Here is a 15,982-nt window from a genome sequence, read left to right on the forward strand (position 1 = left end):
AGAAGCGTCAGCGGTTTTCGGCATAAGGCGTCGAATGGGATGCCTCCACCATGGGGCGATTTAAATTTGTACAAATCCATTTTTAGTAATTTGACCTCAGATGACCCTTGGGTGACCCTGGATGACCCCAAAATGACATGCCAAAAATTTGGCTCTAAATGTTGACTGTACCCACCAAGTTTCATGCCCATACGACCAATTTTATTAATTTGACCTTAGATGACCCCGAAATGACCATCCAAAATTTTGGCTCTAAATGTTGATTGTACCTACCAAGTTTCATGCCCATATGACAATTTTTAGTAATTTGAACTCAGATGACCCCTGGGTGACCTTGGATGACCCTGAAATGACCTTCCAAAAATTTGGCTCCAAATGTTGACTGTACCCACCAAGTTTCATGCCCATACGATCAATTTTATTTTATTTATTTGATTTATTAGATGACCCCTGGGTGACCTCAGATGACCCCAAAATGACCTTCCAAGAATTTGGCTCTAAATGTTGACTGTACCTACCAAGTTTCATGCCCATACGACCAATTTTATCAATTTGACCTTAGATGACCCTGGGTGACCCCCGGATGACCCCAAAATGACCTTCCAAAAATTAACTCTAAATGTTGACTGTACCCACCAAGTTTCATGCCCATAAGACAATATTTAGTCATTTGACCTTAGATGACCCTTGGGTGACCCCGGATGACCCCGAAATGACCTTCCAAAAATTTGGCTCTAAATGTTGACTGTATCTACCAAGTTTCATGCCCATACAACAGTTTTTAGTAATTTGACCTCAAATGACCTTTGACCTCAGTATATGTCCTTGAACATCACCCAAAAAAAAGCATCCAGAGTTTTTGACCATGACCCAACTATCCTGAAAATCTGAAGTCAATCCGCCCATCCATGCCCGAGATACAGCATCCGGACGGAAGCACGGAAGCTCGGACAGTGCAAAAACAGTATGCCTCGCGGTGGAGGCATAAAAATTAAGTCTTTTGGGGAAAAAAATCCATATCTTATATGAAAGTTCAAAATTTTCAATTGATCGTCAGCTTTTCCTCCCAGCTACATATACTTTTGAATATATCATTAGATTTATAAAATTTACTTCGAGGACTGTCATATATCAAAAATGTGAAAAATATCAAATTTTAATAATTTGTCATGAAATTTGTATTATATCGTGAATTTCAAAAAATGAAAATTATTTAATATCAGAAAGACATTCTTCGTATTCAGAGTGCAATTCGTTATGTCTGATGTGCTCTCATGTCCCACAAAAAATACTGTCGAAACACTCAAAACGCTCATTCCAGATCCCTTAAGTCACCTTATTTTTACAACATTAAATAAATGAGACCTGTCTGACAAAGTGAGCGGACAGTTGCTAGGGAAGGAAAGAAGATATATATGGTGCATTGTATCTGAAAACAACAAAATTCTTCATTGAAATATTGACTTTTGAAGACCAAAGTGAGGGAGCAACCCTGACAAGTTATAGATCATTTTAAAGCTTACAATGTATGATCCAAAGAATATGATTATATGAATCTTCACATAACTCAACATAAAAATTTGCAACTCTCCTCTCACTTTGTGGAAACAGGTCTCATTGAAAATAATATAGCAAGACCATAGGGCCTGAAGATATTATAAAAGATTGTGTTTCATATAGCATATTTTGCAATGGATAGGTGATTTGGAGCCATAAAATTTGCTCACAAATTTCAGCAATTCGTGTTGTGGATAGGTGCATAATTTTATGATAGCCTGACTCTTTATTTCTTACCAAAATGCTAGAATTAATAATTGTTCACTGAATCATTTGTTATGAATGGTCTTCTTTAATCGTACTGTTATCTCACTTCTCACCTGGTCAATTACACCATTAGGCTAATAATGAAAATGTATATTGAGTTTCCCGTCGCCTGTCTGTGTCACCTTTTTTATGCTGAGTCAGAATGTAATTTTACAGAATTAATTCAGTATTTTGCCATTTCATAATTTATTTTGAATACTTCAGTCTTCTTTTTTCAGTCTACCTTCTGAATTTACCTAGCATCATTTTCCTGCCTTCAACATTGCTTATTATTAGGCCTACTTATTTACTGAGTGTGATAAAAAGCCCAATGTGTTTTATTTAAAAATAATGAATGTTCAAAAAATAATGAATAATGAAAGAGTCACCTCATCATTCAGCAAGAAAAATGTGACAGGAAACTCAACATCAACTTTCATTATTAAATCCTTATAATACTATATAATATTATTACCTAATTATAAATTTCAATTGTTAAATCATGATTAACTCTAACCCAGGTCAACTTTGCACAATTGTTTCACCACCAAACAAAATCAAATCAAGAAAACCTACCCTATTCCAACTCCTTCTACTTTCTTCTGTGTTTCAAGCGCTTTACTGCTTGCCCTTTTATGTTCAGCTACACTAGTAGAGACTTTCTTGATGCGATCTATTTCTTTCTGGACCTTGAGCATCTCTGCTCGATTAAACCCAGTCGCAGCTGACCTCTGACCGCACATTATCCATGTTGGCCGCCCCATGGGGCTGAAAGTCATTCTCCCTAATTCATACAGAAAACAAACAACAAAACATTCTAACTAACAAAACAAAATACTGGTACAGAAGACTTGGAACACCTCTGCCTAGTATTTCCAATCATAGTTTGTGATGAGCAATTGGGGCAAAATGATGGAAGAATATTAAAATTGAAGTTTGTGTATGATTTACTACATGATTTGAACAAAAAATATGTGGCATATCACATACAAATTTAGTCTTTGTCAAGTATGGGATATACTTTTGTGCATACTTTGTACAGAATGTCAGAACTGTCTGGGCATTCAATTCCACTCAAGGTCTTAGGTAGGATTTTAAGGTTTGGGTACATGTGTAAATTCAAAAACCTGGGTGTGAAAATTAAAGATTTGTGTACAAAGTATAGGCCATGTGGGCAAAAACTGGGTGTGCATTTACAAATTAAGAGTGTGAAACACTCCCTACACAGCTGGCTGTATTAAAGCCCTTGATTCCATCATTGCAAGCATACAAATTATGCACCATCTTTCTGACTTTTAACATTCAATATTGCAATTTGAATAGCAATCGTATACAAATCAAAACATTGTAATATTTGTACTATATACCAGTTAATGCCACTAGTGTTACCATCCCAATAATGCTTCTGTTTCATAATGTTATGACACTTCATGCCATGCCCAATGAACTGCCTATACTGATTGATAATAACAACAAATAACGAGCACTTACCTATCTACCATCTTGCAAGCTCAGGTGGTTCCTACATCTGCAAGTGAAATAAAGGATACATTGTATTTGTAACACATTTCTTTTTGACTCTTTTTATATACTTTGGAAATTTTTCTTTCAAAATTATCAGAAAAAAATACAGCTAAAAAATTACCACAAAAAAAGTAACACTAAAATGCAATACAAAAATTTTTCTGTTGCTATACCTCATTTGTTCGGCTCGAATTTAAAAGGGGACACATGCGGGGACACATGACAGTAAAAACTAACAGTTTTATAGAAATCTTCTTCTTCCTTATTACCGTAGTGCCTCCCTCATATGTATAGGGCTGTCAACTTTTTGGAATTGCTTGGCGTGAGACAGGGGCGTACCGGGATTTGCCGACTCCAATGTTCATTTTGTACCATGATTATTTGAGCAGCGGGCTCGAGAAAGTGACCCAATGCGTGAGACTCACGGCCAATGCGTGAGAGTTGACAGCCCTGTGAGTATTATCCCACTGCGTACAGACAAGCTGTACTCATTTTTTACTCTGGAACCTAGACTAGTAGATGAGTGTATTTTTAAAGTAGGCCTACAGTCAACAGTACCAGGATGATCCCCTGCTCTTTTCGAAAAGCCTGAGGCGTTATTTAATGTGCACACTGCATTAATGTCAGAAATACATGTACACAGGACCAAGGATTCTCGAGTACTAATTTACTATACAAAATGTAGGATAAGCCACACATTTGCGCAAATGAAGTCAATGACACACTCAATGCGCGTTCATGCATGTGATGGCTTAAGCTATGTAAGCGGTTGACCTGTGGAAGAGGTGATGCATGTTAACGTCGTCGTTTCAAAAAAATTTAATGCGAAAAACAACGAACATTTGGTTGTTTCTTTCCATTAATACTAATCATATTGTACGGTAGCTGAGAAGTTAGCTCAATATGCTAGGAAAATATTATCTGTGATGACCCATGTTGACTTTGGCTAAATCAGGTATATTTTTGCTGGAAAGAGTACGGTATGTAAAATAGCACTCGACATCCGCCATCTTGGATAAATTTGGTGTACTGAAAATGCCCAGCAACTGTCAATCAAATACGGGATCTTCAATTAAATACAGGGTTTCACTATTGAAGCAGTACGCGCAATGTTCGTAGTGCACACAAACGTAACATTTAGGCTAAGTAGCTCTAAACGTTACTATGTGTACTGAAAATGCCTAGCAACTGACACTCAAACTGCCAATGTGTCAATCAAACTGCCGTAAAGTGACTTCACTTTTTATAGTATACAGGGTTTGAATACGAGTGTCACTGCCCTGACAGGACCGATGGCTTAAAGTGCCCTCTGAAGCACTAAGCAAGTAGAGTGAAGTGCCTTGCTCAATTACACAAAGAGCCAGCTGAGCTCAAGCGGACCTACTAAGATTTCGAACCCGGCTCGACCCTTGGATTCACAGTCCAACGCCTTTATAACCGCTCGGCTACTATAGGTGGATTTTCCAATTTGTGAACATCCTATTCCTAGAACAATATGGATTCGCAAGAGAGATCCTGCCGTCATGAACAGAGACGAGGGGCCTATCATCTCAGTCACGTGTATGACCCTCTCCTCAAGACCACGCCCCCTGGGGATGGAGCTGTGTTACCAGCAGCTAAGAGGATGATGGGATACCAATCACTCTGAGAAAGTATGTCGTCCAAGACATACGAAACTGTCAGGTCAGTGTTCAAAAGTTTAGTTTTGTAATATGAAAATTATCCTAGAACAGTCGCCAACTGCACTTGTCATTCTGTGTCATACACGAGCGTACATGTATTTATTTAGCATGTATCTGCGATACGCGACTACGCAACATACACGATTACACGCTAATTAAATAATGTATACGCTCGTCTATACGGCGCGGAATAACAGGCATTGTCTATTTTGTTCTAGGAATAGATGTACACAAATTGAAAAATCCACCTATATAATATTGACATTTCTATTTTACTATTTCTATCAAAAAAATATCTATGTAAAAAAAAGTAAGGTCAGGAAGATCGCTGCCGCAATGCCGTAACTAAAATCTTGTTCACGAACATGACAGATGCTTCCTTTGACTTTCAGCTCTGAGTACTAGTAGTTAATCTTTTACTTCATTTTAGATATTTAAATACAACTAGCTAAATTCAGTAGGAAGTCTTTCAAAGATTGTTCATGATGTTCAAGATCATAAATGAAAACAAATTGCTATTCATTTTCACTGCAGAATTCGGCATACTTGCCAGGCATTAATTTGATTACAACAACTATAATCAGTTTTCAGTTTCATATTAAATTCATCACCTGTTTCACTATCAACTTTCCGCAAAGACGAATCACTTTTAGACTTCATTATTTACTTTCAGAATAAGTTTGACAAACCTTCGGTAAGAAATTCAGTGGCAATCAAACGACAAATTTTGCGTCCGAACTTCTATCTTGTTGTGTGTTGTTTGGGATACCAGGTCAGGCGCATATAACGGCACAGTTCAGTTACTGCACTGTGTGTCATTGGAATAAAGTGAACTGTCACTACTGGTTATGAGACTGTCACTTTTCCGGACCTCGACCTTTTCGCTTTCCACGATCCACCATGGCGGTCGGTAAAAATAAACGATTGACTAAAGGTGGCAAGAAGGGTGCCAAAAAGAAGATGTAAGTCAAAAATAAGATACTAATGACTTAGCGAAATATGTTTTCTAACTATTTATTCGTAAAATATGACAAAATAGTGTAAGATGATGTTGAAAAGAGTGGATATAAACACGCCAAATTTCAATGCGATAACACTACGCATTGATTGAGCCATTGGAGCAGTGACTGTAATGTGCAATGTGTTTGTTGGCGTGAGGGGCACTGCCCAACCAAATCCCGTCTCCGCATCGTGGCATATTACCGTACTGTTTTTAAAGGGACCATTCACATGATTCACAAACACTTGTTACAGGGGGGGGCTGATTCAACAAGGAGGGGGCCCTGAAAATTTTTTATCCCTCTGAATCAATCCCAAATGCATTGAATGGGGTGTAAAATTTCATGTTATCACAATTATAAAATAATGCAGTAAACCCTTTGCTTGACGAGCGCGTATTTTAAGTACAGGGTCAGAATTTCAGCGAGAATCGATTCTCATAAAGATTCTTGTTAACAGATTTGCGTGAATTAAGTTGATTCTCGCAAACTTTTGTAGTTTACACTGAACTTGGTGCAAAATGTGGTTGATTTGCAATCTCCCGTGAATTTATTCTGCAAGAATCAAGATTGATTCTCACATACAAAACTGTGTAGGGAATTTCAACGGACATAAATTATCTATCGTATCCAAATACGGTCATGCGGTAGCTCGTTATCCAAATAAGGCAAGTCGTAATAATCAGTGCCGCTCATTATGACGTCTTTGATCATGATTCATGTGCTGTTTCAGGCAATATGTTTTTGATCAAGATACTTTTTATACCCCGGCGAATTTGGACAAATATTACCAAAGTTACAGCAATTTTTTCATCGCTGTTTCGATGTTGAAATTTGGATGAAAATTATTTCGATGAGTCAACTGTATGATCTGTATCTTTTAAATTTGCCTATCTTGCACAACTGGTCTAAAATTTTGTTGAAGAAGTGCAATTTTAGAAACATTTTCGATGTGATCACCCGTCGTGATCAGCTGTGTTTACTTCTGAACTTACATTCATGCATTGCTTTATACGGTGTCATGCTTCAGCGAATCTGACTAGATTTTGAATGCAATGGTCTCTAGCCCAGAATGTGAAACTATCAGTGAGCAAATTCAAACGCACTCGTCAAACAAAGGTTTTCTGCAAAATATTATAAAATGTGAATTTTTTATGAAATGTGAATTTCCTTCATTTTCCCTACCTAGCAATCGCACAGCCTAGACACCGGGCATTAAATATTGCTTATACCCAGCTCTTGACCAATCACACGCGATATATAGCGTGTATCATGTATCAATGACATGTCCATACAAGCCTTCATTTTTGAAAATTGCAGGAACTCTGTTAAGGGCTGGGGTATGAGCGTTTGGACAGTATTTATTTTGGGACATTAGAGCACATCAGACATATCGAATTGCATTCTGAATCTGAAGAATGTCATTCTGATATCAAATAATTTTGAATTTTTGAAATTTCGCTATTTAATACACATTTTATGGCAAATCATTAAAAATTGATATTTTTGATATTTAACAGTACTTGAAGTAGACTTTATAAATCTGATGATTTATACTTAAAGTGTATGTAGGTGAGTTGAAAAGCCGACGATCAATTGAAAATTTCGACCTTTCGTATTGAAGATATGGATTTTTTTTCCCAAAACACCCAAAAAAATTACGTCTTTTTGGGAAAAAAATCCATATCTTCAATATGAAAGGTCAAAATTTTCAATTGACCGTCGACTTTTCCCCTGCTACATACACTTTAAGAATATATCATTAGATTTATATAATTTACCGAGGACTGTTGTATATCAAAAATTGAAAAATATCAAATTTTTATAATTTGTCATAAAATTTGTATTATATTGTGATTTTCAAAAAATGAAAATTATTTGATATCAGAAAGACATGCTTCGTATTCAGAATACAATTCGATAGGTCTGAGGTGCTCTCATGTGCCACAAAAAATACTGTCGAAACGCAATAAACGCTCATTTTAGATCCCTTAATCACTCTCCGGAGTAATACTACGGTGCTCAACAAGGAGCTCAACAATTTTAAACATAGGGATTCAAGTAGTGAGGAGTTCAGTAAATCGTACTTCTGAAATGTTGTTAAGGAGAGCTGTAGGAGCTCTGGTGCAATCAAGCTCCTCAAAAATGAAGGTGTGTCAGTAATGGACTTACCAGATACATGAATTGCCACTTATTTGATCTTTTCGGTAAATCCCAGCCTGTTCCTAGTACACCTGAGAACTTGTCATTTAAGGTCACGCCGATCTGCGCTGATGCACACATCATTTATCGAACATCGTTACTGCGCATTGCTAGTTGGCGTGACGTAAAATGACAAGTTCTCGCAAAGGCTTATAAATGAAAATAGGATTTGCCGAAAAGGTCAATTGGCCATGAAACATTCCATGATTTAATAACCAATTTTTACGTGTTTGCATCACAAAGTATTCATGAGCATTCAATGAGCAATGGATCTACACTCTACAGACATAGTTTGGATCCAGTGATCATGAAGAATAATCAGGCATGAGAATTTTCAGTTTAAAACTGAATTCAGTTTTTTTTATATAGTTAAAATTTCCGCAACTTTATTTAATTTCAGCCCGTTTTTGGTACTTTTTGCCCAATTTCACGCACATTTTCAGTTTTTTTCAGTTATTTTTAGGAAGGTGCAGTCTCATGCAGGGAAGATACCAACTCATCTCATAATGCAAAAAAATTCAATATAACAGAATTCAGTGCAAAATATAAGATAGTATTTTTAAGTGATGAAAATCTGGCTTACGTCGCATTAATTGCCGCAGCAGAATTGGTGTACATACATTGCTATTTTGTTTTCTGTTTTTATACATGTACAGGCATTAGAATTTTCAGTTTTGTTTTTTTTCTGTTTGTTTTTTGGTCAAAACTTATTTAATTCAGCCTGTTTAATTTGGGTACTTTTTGCCCAATTTCACACACATAGTTTTTCAGTTTTTGCCTGTTGCTGGACATACACTGATATCCCTGTTTAATAACATGAAACTGCCAAGTTAAAATCTTCAGATTGCCTGAAGAAGAGTTTGGTACGGTACTACAAAAACTCTACTATTTTTTGTTGAAAAAGATCATAGAAATAATGAAATTTTAGCAAATGTGAAAAATTTGATATGGATTTGCATTTTAAGAAACTAACAATTCATTTCCATTCAGCCCATAGAATGGTGGATTGGGTTGTTGCTTTTTCATCGCCTAAGGTTTAATATTCTTACCTAGACATCACTGTGTGCCTAATTGTAAGGTTTCTTGTTTTTCTTCTCTAGTGTGGACCCTTTCACCAAGAAAGAATGGTATGATGTGAAAGCCCCTGCTATGTTCAACATCAGAAACATTGGGAAGACACTCTGCACAAGGACGCAAGGAACAAGTAAGTGAAGCCTGCTTACCACTGTATCTCATTTCAAGAGTTTCAAGTAATTTTTGGTGACACGATTGTACTGGGTAAATTTGTGAAAATTATGATTGTAATTTTCAGGTGCAACAACATTAATATAGATTGATAAAAGTTATCACAGTTATCACACTCCTGGACTTGTCTAGAAGCGCAACAAGGAGCTCAATTAGAAATTGTCAGCATCAAAATCACAGGAACAAGAAAGAACAAGGAGCTCAATAAATAACTCTCCTTAAATAGGAGAAAGTCAAGGAGCTCAGGAGTGACTGAGCTCCTAAAAAATAAAGGTCTGCACTCTTACCTGGGAATACCTGCTACCCATTGAATCTTGTGATCTATCATTAACCAAGTCTGTTTCTTGATTATTAATCTTACACAGAAATTGCATCCGATGCTCTTAAGGGACGTGTGTTTGAGGTCTCTTTGGCTGACCTTCAGAACGACGAAGTAGCCTTCCGCAAGTTCCGTCTGGTTGTAGAGGATGTGCAAGGCAAGAACTGCCTGACTAACTTCCACGGCATGAATTTGACCAGGGACAAGTACTGCTCCATGGTCAAGAAGTGGCAGGTAGGTTGACGCATGCTTTCAAGCTGTTATCAAAATTACTTCTCCATCTTGTGTCGCTATATTCAGGGATGGATTTCAGGACATTTTGCTTGGATCTTCCCTGAACAAAGTATAGGGAAATGCACATTTTCAGGAAACGTTAAAGCAGTTTCAGGAAATTCTGTCAGTGCTTGTTTTCATACCTGAATATTACACTATTTTGAGGTGCAACGTAATTTTGAATTGGCAGTGCTTCACGCAGCCCTATTTTTCCTACGGTATATTTTTGAACTCTTCCTATAATATTGTTTATGTCCTATAATTCTGGTGGTTTTGTTTGTTTTGTTTTTCAAATTAAGGAAATTAACATGTCCACCCCCCTCGAATCTATATCAGTGAGTAGATTTTACTGGTCTTTTCTATTTTTCCCAGTGTAATTTACAGACATACCAGTCCCAAATGATGCACACATCATGAAAAAATAGTGGTCTATGATACCCACAGAATTCCTGCCCCCATTGCTCCCATGAAGTAATTACCATCATTGTTTCTTTCCTTCCATTTAGACCCTGATCGATGCCAACGTGGATGTGAGGACAACAGATGGTTACCTGCTGCGTATCTTCTGTATTGGTTTCACCAAGAGGAGGCAAAACCAGATCAAGAAGACATCCTATGCTCAGAGTCAACAGGTGCGACAGATCCGCAGGAGAATGCTTGATATCATCCAGAGGGAGTGTGGTAGCAATGACCTCAAAGAAGTTGTCAACAAATTGTAAGTGTGAAACCAAAAATGGTGGGGAACTTTGTCAGATATATGTAAGTTTGAGACAAACTTGCATGTACTACATGTACACCCTCGATAAATTTGTGTCTATTTTTGCATTTTTCTCAAAAACTAATAACACAGTGGTAACAAAAGTTATGTATATTATAGGGGCAAGGAATCCAATTACTACACTGGAATTTCAGTGACCCAAGACAAGCGGTTTGTTATTTATGATAAGAAAAGAGGTACCGCTAGGATGTACCTCGTTTCCTATCATATACGAGGGGGTATCCAAAAGTTTTTGACATCATCCAGAAGCAAAGGAGCTATATCGATGAAATTTTGTCAGTGTAATCATTGGTCCTTATGTACATTATGGTCCAAAAATGGTCTCATAAGTATGTTTACTTTTTTTACAGGTGGTGCTAGATGGGCAGTAGGCGCATAATCTTTTCATGATAAGCTCCTCCACTTTCTTGAATTTTTTCACAGTGGCGCATCATCCGAAAGTGATGGACGTCCACTGTGAGGGACATGTGGCCAGTTTTGAAAGTCCTTTTTCAAAAATCAACAGTGCCATATGATGGGCAATCATCACCGTAGATAGCTTTCATTTCATCATAGATTTTCTGAGCAATGTAGGCCTAACCCTTCAAATGCAGGAACTTGATCACGCTGCGTGCCTCAATTTTCACCATTTTACAGGTTATCGCCTACTGCCCATCTGGCGCCACCTGTAAAAAAAGTAAACATTCTTATGAGACCATTTTTGGACCATAATGTACATAAGGACTAGTAATTACACTGACAAAATTTCATCAATATAGCTCCTTCGCTTCTGGTTGATGTCAAAAACTTTTGGATACCCCCTCGTATACTGAACCGCTTGTCTTGAGTCACTGAAATTTCAGTGTAGTAATTGGATTCCTTGCCCCAATAATATACACAACTTTTATTCCCAGTGTGTTATTATTTTTTGAGAAAAATGCAAAAATAGCCCCAAATTTACCACAGGGGTGTAGTACCCCCTTAAAACAAATGTTGTGAGCTACATTACAAGTTTGTTCAAAACTTCATTTTGTATTGAATACACTGCAATGATAGTACTAGGATATTTTTGTGTAAATATTATACTATTTGTCATGTGAGGTTATTTCTGTAATTCAAGGGTAGCGCTGGGTCCAAAAGCTCGGGACAGAAAATGCAAAATTGGGGGTCCCTAAAGAACATTTAAATAGCAAATATATTTAGCATTCAGGCATAGTAAGCTAACATATCTGCAGTTGACATTCAATACAATAACAGGTGTGGAACTTATTTACAGGGGATGATTGTGGTGTGAACTGATTGCAAATGAAAAGTTAATTCTCCTATTAAACTGCTCCAAGTTGAAACATCACATTTGTGAAATGATTCTTGCCAATGTCTTCAGGTGTCATAGCAAGAATCAACTGAATATCACACTATGGACTATATGTGATGCGATCAAGCAAAATCAGTCAGAACTCAGAAATATTGACCAATCCAGATCCAGAGATATTGAGAAATATTACCTTTTGTTTCCTCTTATTTTGCAAACTCTTTAATGGCTCATATCATTGGAACTTGTTATTCGATTTCAATGGGGTTTTCTGCAAAATGTAGCTTTATGAATGCTATTTACTATCCTATAAGTATTAACTGAAAATTTAATATTTCTGAGTTCCAACTGATTTTGTTTGATCGCATCACATATGTCACACTATGGACTTCTGCCATGTACATGTATTGAAGAGTTGCAAAGGTGGGTGTTCATAACAAAGAAACTGATTTTGTATCTGTGATATTGTTTCATTAAAGGATCCCAGACAGCATAGGTCGTGACATTGAGAAGGCATGCCAGAGCATCTACCCACTCCATGATGTTCATGTACGCAAGGTCAAGGTCCTCAAGAAGCCAAAGTTTGATGGTAAGTTATGAATAATTGTGATTAATTTGAGGTATTGGTGACAAAATACTGGAGAATAAAGAAACTACCATGGTTAACTAAGGAAATTATCAAGTACCAGTAGATTAGTAAATGTGGTGCGTAAATTGTGTCCCCAGCAAGGGTGGTTCGCATGCTTTCATGGTGCAAAAATATAATGAAAATTAACATATTTGCAAAATGACCTCAAGTAATCCCAAGATGACCTTTGACCTCGTCTGTCAACATCACACATGTCAATGTATCAAGGTTTTGAGCCCATTTCAGAAAATCTTGGACTGCACATCAACATCATGCATGTCTATTTGAGAGATGAACAACCCAATCTCCTCCATTGCCGATGCGTGTGATGAACCGCTCCTGAAAGGGATTCCCCCATGACTTGCCTGTTTTTACGCTTGTAGTTTCTAGCTAGATCATCAATACTTCCCTTGTACAGGTGCAAAGTTCATCCTCATTGAAATATTGTGGCGAGTCCTCAATGTTTATCTCTCGTGGATATTACACACAATGCACATTGATCTGAAATTGCATATGGGCTTATTGTGTAGCACTCTTTGTAATGTAAACAAATTTCACAAACTTCAGATAGTGTTGCCTACAAATGAGAAAAGAATGTTTAATGATTGAAGTAGAAAATACTAAAAATTCACTTTGCATGACTTGTTGCGCTTAAGGTGGTACTACACCCCCTGATCAATTTTGTGACTAATTTTGCATTTTTCTCAAGAAATAACTACACACTGGTAACAAAAGTTGTATATTATAGGGTCAAGGAATCCAATTACTTCACTGACATTTCAGTGATTCACATTTCAAGACAAGTGGTTCATTTATATGTTGAAAAATGAGGTACATTCTAGCGGTACCTCTTTTCTTATCATAATCAACGTATCGCTTGTCTTGAGTCACTGAAATTCCAGTGTAGTAACTGGATTCCTTGCCCCTATAATATACATAACTTTGTTACCAGGGTGTTATTTTTTTGTGAAAATGCAAAAATAGTCTAAATTTATCAAGGGTGTAGTATCACCTATAAAGACATAGTATTAACTTGATCTTTTCTTCTCATTTTCCCTATTTTAGTTGGCAAACTGATGGAACTCCATGGGGAAGGTGCAAGCAAAGGTGGCGTTGTCAAGGAGGGAGAAGAAGGAGAGAAAGTAGAGAGACCAGACGGATATGAACCACCAGTCCTTGAGACAGTCTAAGGCTACAACCATTGAACTGAACATCATATTATTCCCATTAACTCAACATACAATCTAGTGTCATGTGCTTACCATAGCATTTCTTGGCATTCAAGATGAAGTCAGAAAAGAAAGCCGGCCATTGTGTTGGATCTATCACTTTTTTCTTAACCATGTATGTGACAATACATGTTGTGCGCATGGTGAGAGAAATTGGTTAACCATCATAAAATTTAATCACATATACTATTATGTGTAGGTCAAAATAAATACACAAAAGAATGACCAAACATCTTTGTTTATGATATGTTATTTTGTGTTGTCTGTCACCCTTTGATTCTGTAAGTTATGCTAAATGAAAAGTTACGCTGGAATTAGGTAAACCAAAGAGTGTCGCCTACACCTTCAATCTAGGCACTTCTGCTTGGAGCTTAACAATGCAGCCTGAGTGTACCTGATCTAGTCAAAAATAGTCCAGTACAAGTGAGGAAGCCATGTTTGTTTGAAATACCGTAGAATTCCGTCTAGAAGCATATATGCCTCTAAGCGAGGGTTTTTTAACGAAAGATATGAAAGGCCAATACCCTTCTCAAAAACATTGCAATAGATTGGTCTTACAAATATACATGTTTGTACAGCCGCCTTTATCAGTAATATAGTTGTTACAAACTCCAAATAACGTTTTTTGTTGAGAGTGTCTGCCTCTTGTCTCTTGTGTCAAAAAAAACCTTGTTTAGAGGCATATACGAGGGGGTATCCAAAAGTTTTTGACATCAACCAGAAGTGAAAGAGCTATACCGATGAAATTTCGTCAGTGTAATCACTGGTCCTTATGTACATTATGGTCCAAAAATGGTCTCGTAAGTATGTTTACTTTCTTTACAGGTGGCGCTAGATGGGCAGTAGGCGCATAACCTAAAAGATGGTGAAAATTGAGGCACGCAGCATGATTAAGTTCCTGCATTTGAAGGGTTAGGCCTACAATGCTCAGAAAATCTATGATGAAATGAAAGTAATCTACGGTGATGATTGCCCATCATATGGCACTATAAAAAAAAAAAAAAGGAATTTCCAAACTGGCCACATGTCCCTCACAGATGAGCCAAGAAGTGGGCGTCCATCACTTAACGGATGGTGCTGCGACAGTGAATAAACTCAAGGGAGTGGAGGATCTTATCATGAAAAGGTTATGCGCCTACTTCCCATCTAGCGCCTCCTGTGAAGAAAGTAAACATACGTATGAGACCATTTTGGACCATAATGTACATAAGGACCAGTGATTACACTGACAAAATTTCATCGGTATAGCTCTTTCACTTCTGGGTGATGTCAAAAACTTTTGGATACCCCCTCGTATATGCTTGTAGACAGAATTTTAAGGTAGTGGACTTACATAGTTTCAATATTAAAGTTACCAAACAACTTTGATTGTGTCCAATGATTGCATCAAGGATTGTAAAAAGAGATTAAATTATTTCAAGCGGGATTTGTTAAGAGAATGAAATATTTGATGAAACCAGGGCTAGAAAAATGTTAATTTCCCGGGAAGCAAGCTAAATTTCCCAAAATTTACAATGTATCATGTTGTTATATACAAAAAAGACACAATACAAGAATTTCCTTCCAAACACCAACATTTCCTGGGAATGTGCTTCCCAAATTACCCACTTTTTCGAGCCATGGATGAAATGTGGGTCCTCACTAGTAGTACAGTAGTTCTTTTAATTTGCCTTGTATTTCCAAAGAGATAACTTTTTCAATTTGGCTTCAGTGGTAATGTGGTCGTGCTGCATGTGCGAAATACTGCATCTCTATCACTCCTAAACTCGAGGGGAAACACAACTCTTGACTACTGCTTTGTTTGGGTTTCATTCATGGACGTGTACCCTGATTGTTAAGCCATGCAACCAGGAAACTGATTCCCAGTTCGTACATGTTTGCAATATGTTTTGGTGCCAGTACAGAATTCACTTCTTGCATGGTCATCAAGTTTGAAGGTAGAGCCTCGATCTGGCAGCGTGCATGAGTGGGAATTGAACGAGTCATATAACATTGTGTAAAGTGACGCAA

At 37.2% G+C, this 15,982-nt stretch overlaps 2 protein-coding genes across 2 annotated transcripts in view; one reads left to right on the plus strand and one right to left on the minus strand.

Annotated features, from left to right (window-relative positions):
- The window catches only part of LOC140160127 (uncharacterized), a 75,723-nt gene extending 69,910 nt beyond the window's left edge, over positions 1 to 5,813 (minus strand). The window contains exons 1-3 of the mRNA XM_072183405.1: positions 5,699 to 5,813; positions 3,295 to 3,331; positions 2,380 to 2,587 (exon numbers count right to left, since the gene is read on the minus strand). Coding sequence (XP_072039506.1) covers positions 2,380 to 2,582 — 203 coding nt within the window. The 5' untranslated portion in view covers positions 2,583 to 2,587; positions 3,295 to 3,331; positions 5,699 to 5,813. The remainder of the gene's footprint in view (positions 1 to 2,379; positions 2,588 to 3,294; positions 3,332 to 5,698) is intronic.
- Position 5,814: 1 nt separating this feature from the next.
- On the plus strand, positions 5,815 to 14,202 carry LOC140161105 (small ribosomal subunit protein eS1-like). Its single transcript, XM_072184497.1, has 6 exons — positions 5,815 to 5,971; positions 9,310 to 9,413; positions 9,820 to 10,007; positions 10,553 to 10,761; positions 12,595 to 12,704; positions 13,809 to 14,202. The coding sequence occupies exons 1-6, from the start codon at positions 5,910 to 5,912 to the stop codon at positions 13,931 to 13,933; spliced, it is 798 nt and encodes a 265-aa protein (XP_072040598.1). The 5' UTR covers positions 5,815 to 5,909; the 3' UTR covers positions 13,934 to 14,202.
- Positions 14,203 to 15,982: the final 1,780 nt, after the last annotated feature.

The sequence above is a fragment of the Amphiura filiformis genome, chromosome 9 (assembly GCF_039555335.1).
Source record: "Amphiura filiformis chromosome 9, Afil_fr2py, whole genome shotgun sequence".
Classification (NCBI taxonomy): domain Eukaryota; kingdom Metazoa; phylum Echinodermata; class Ophiuroidea; order Amphilepidida; family Amphiuridae; genus Amphiura; species Amphiura filiformis.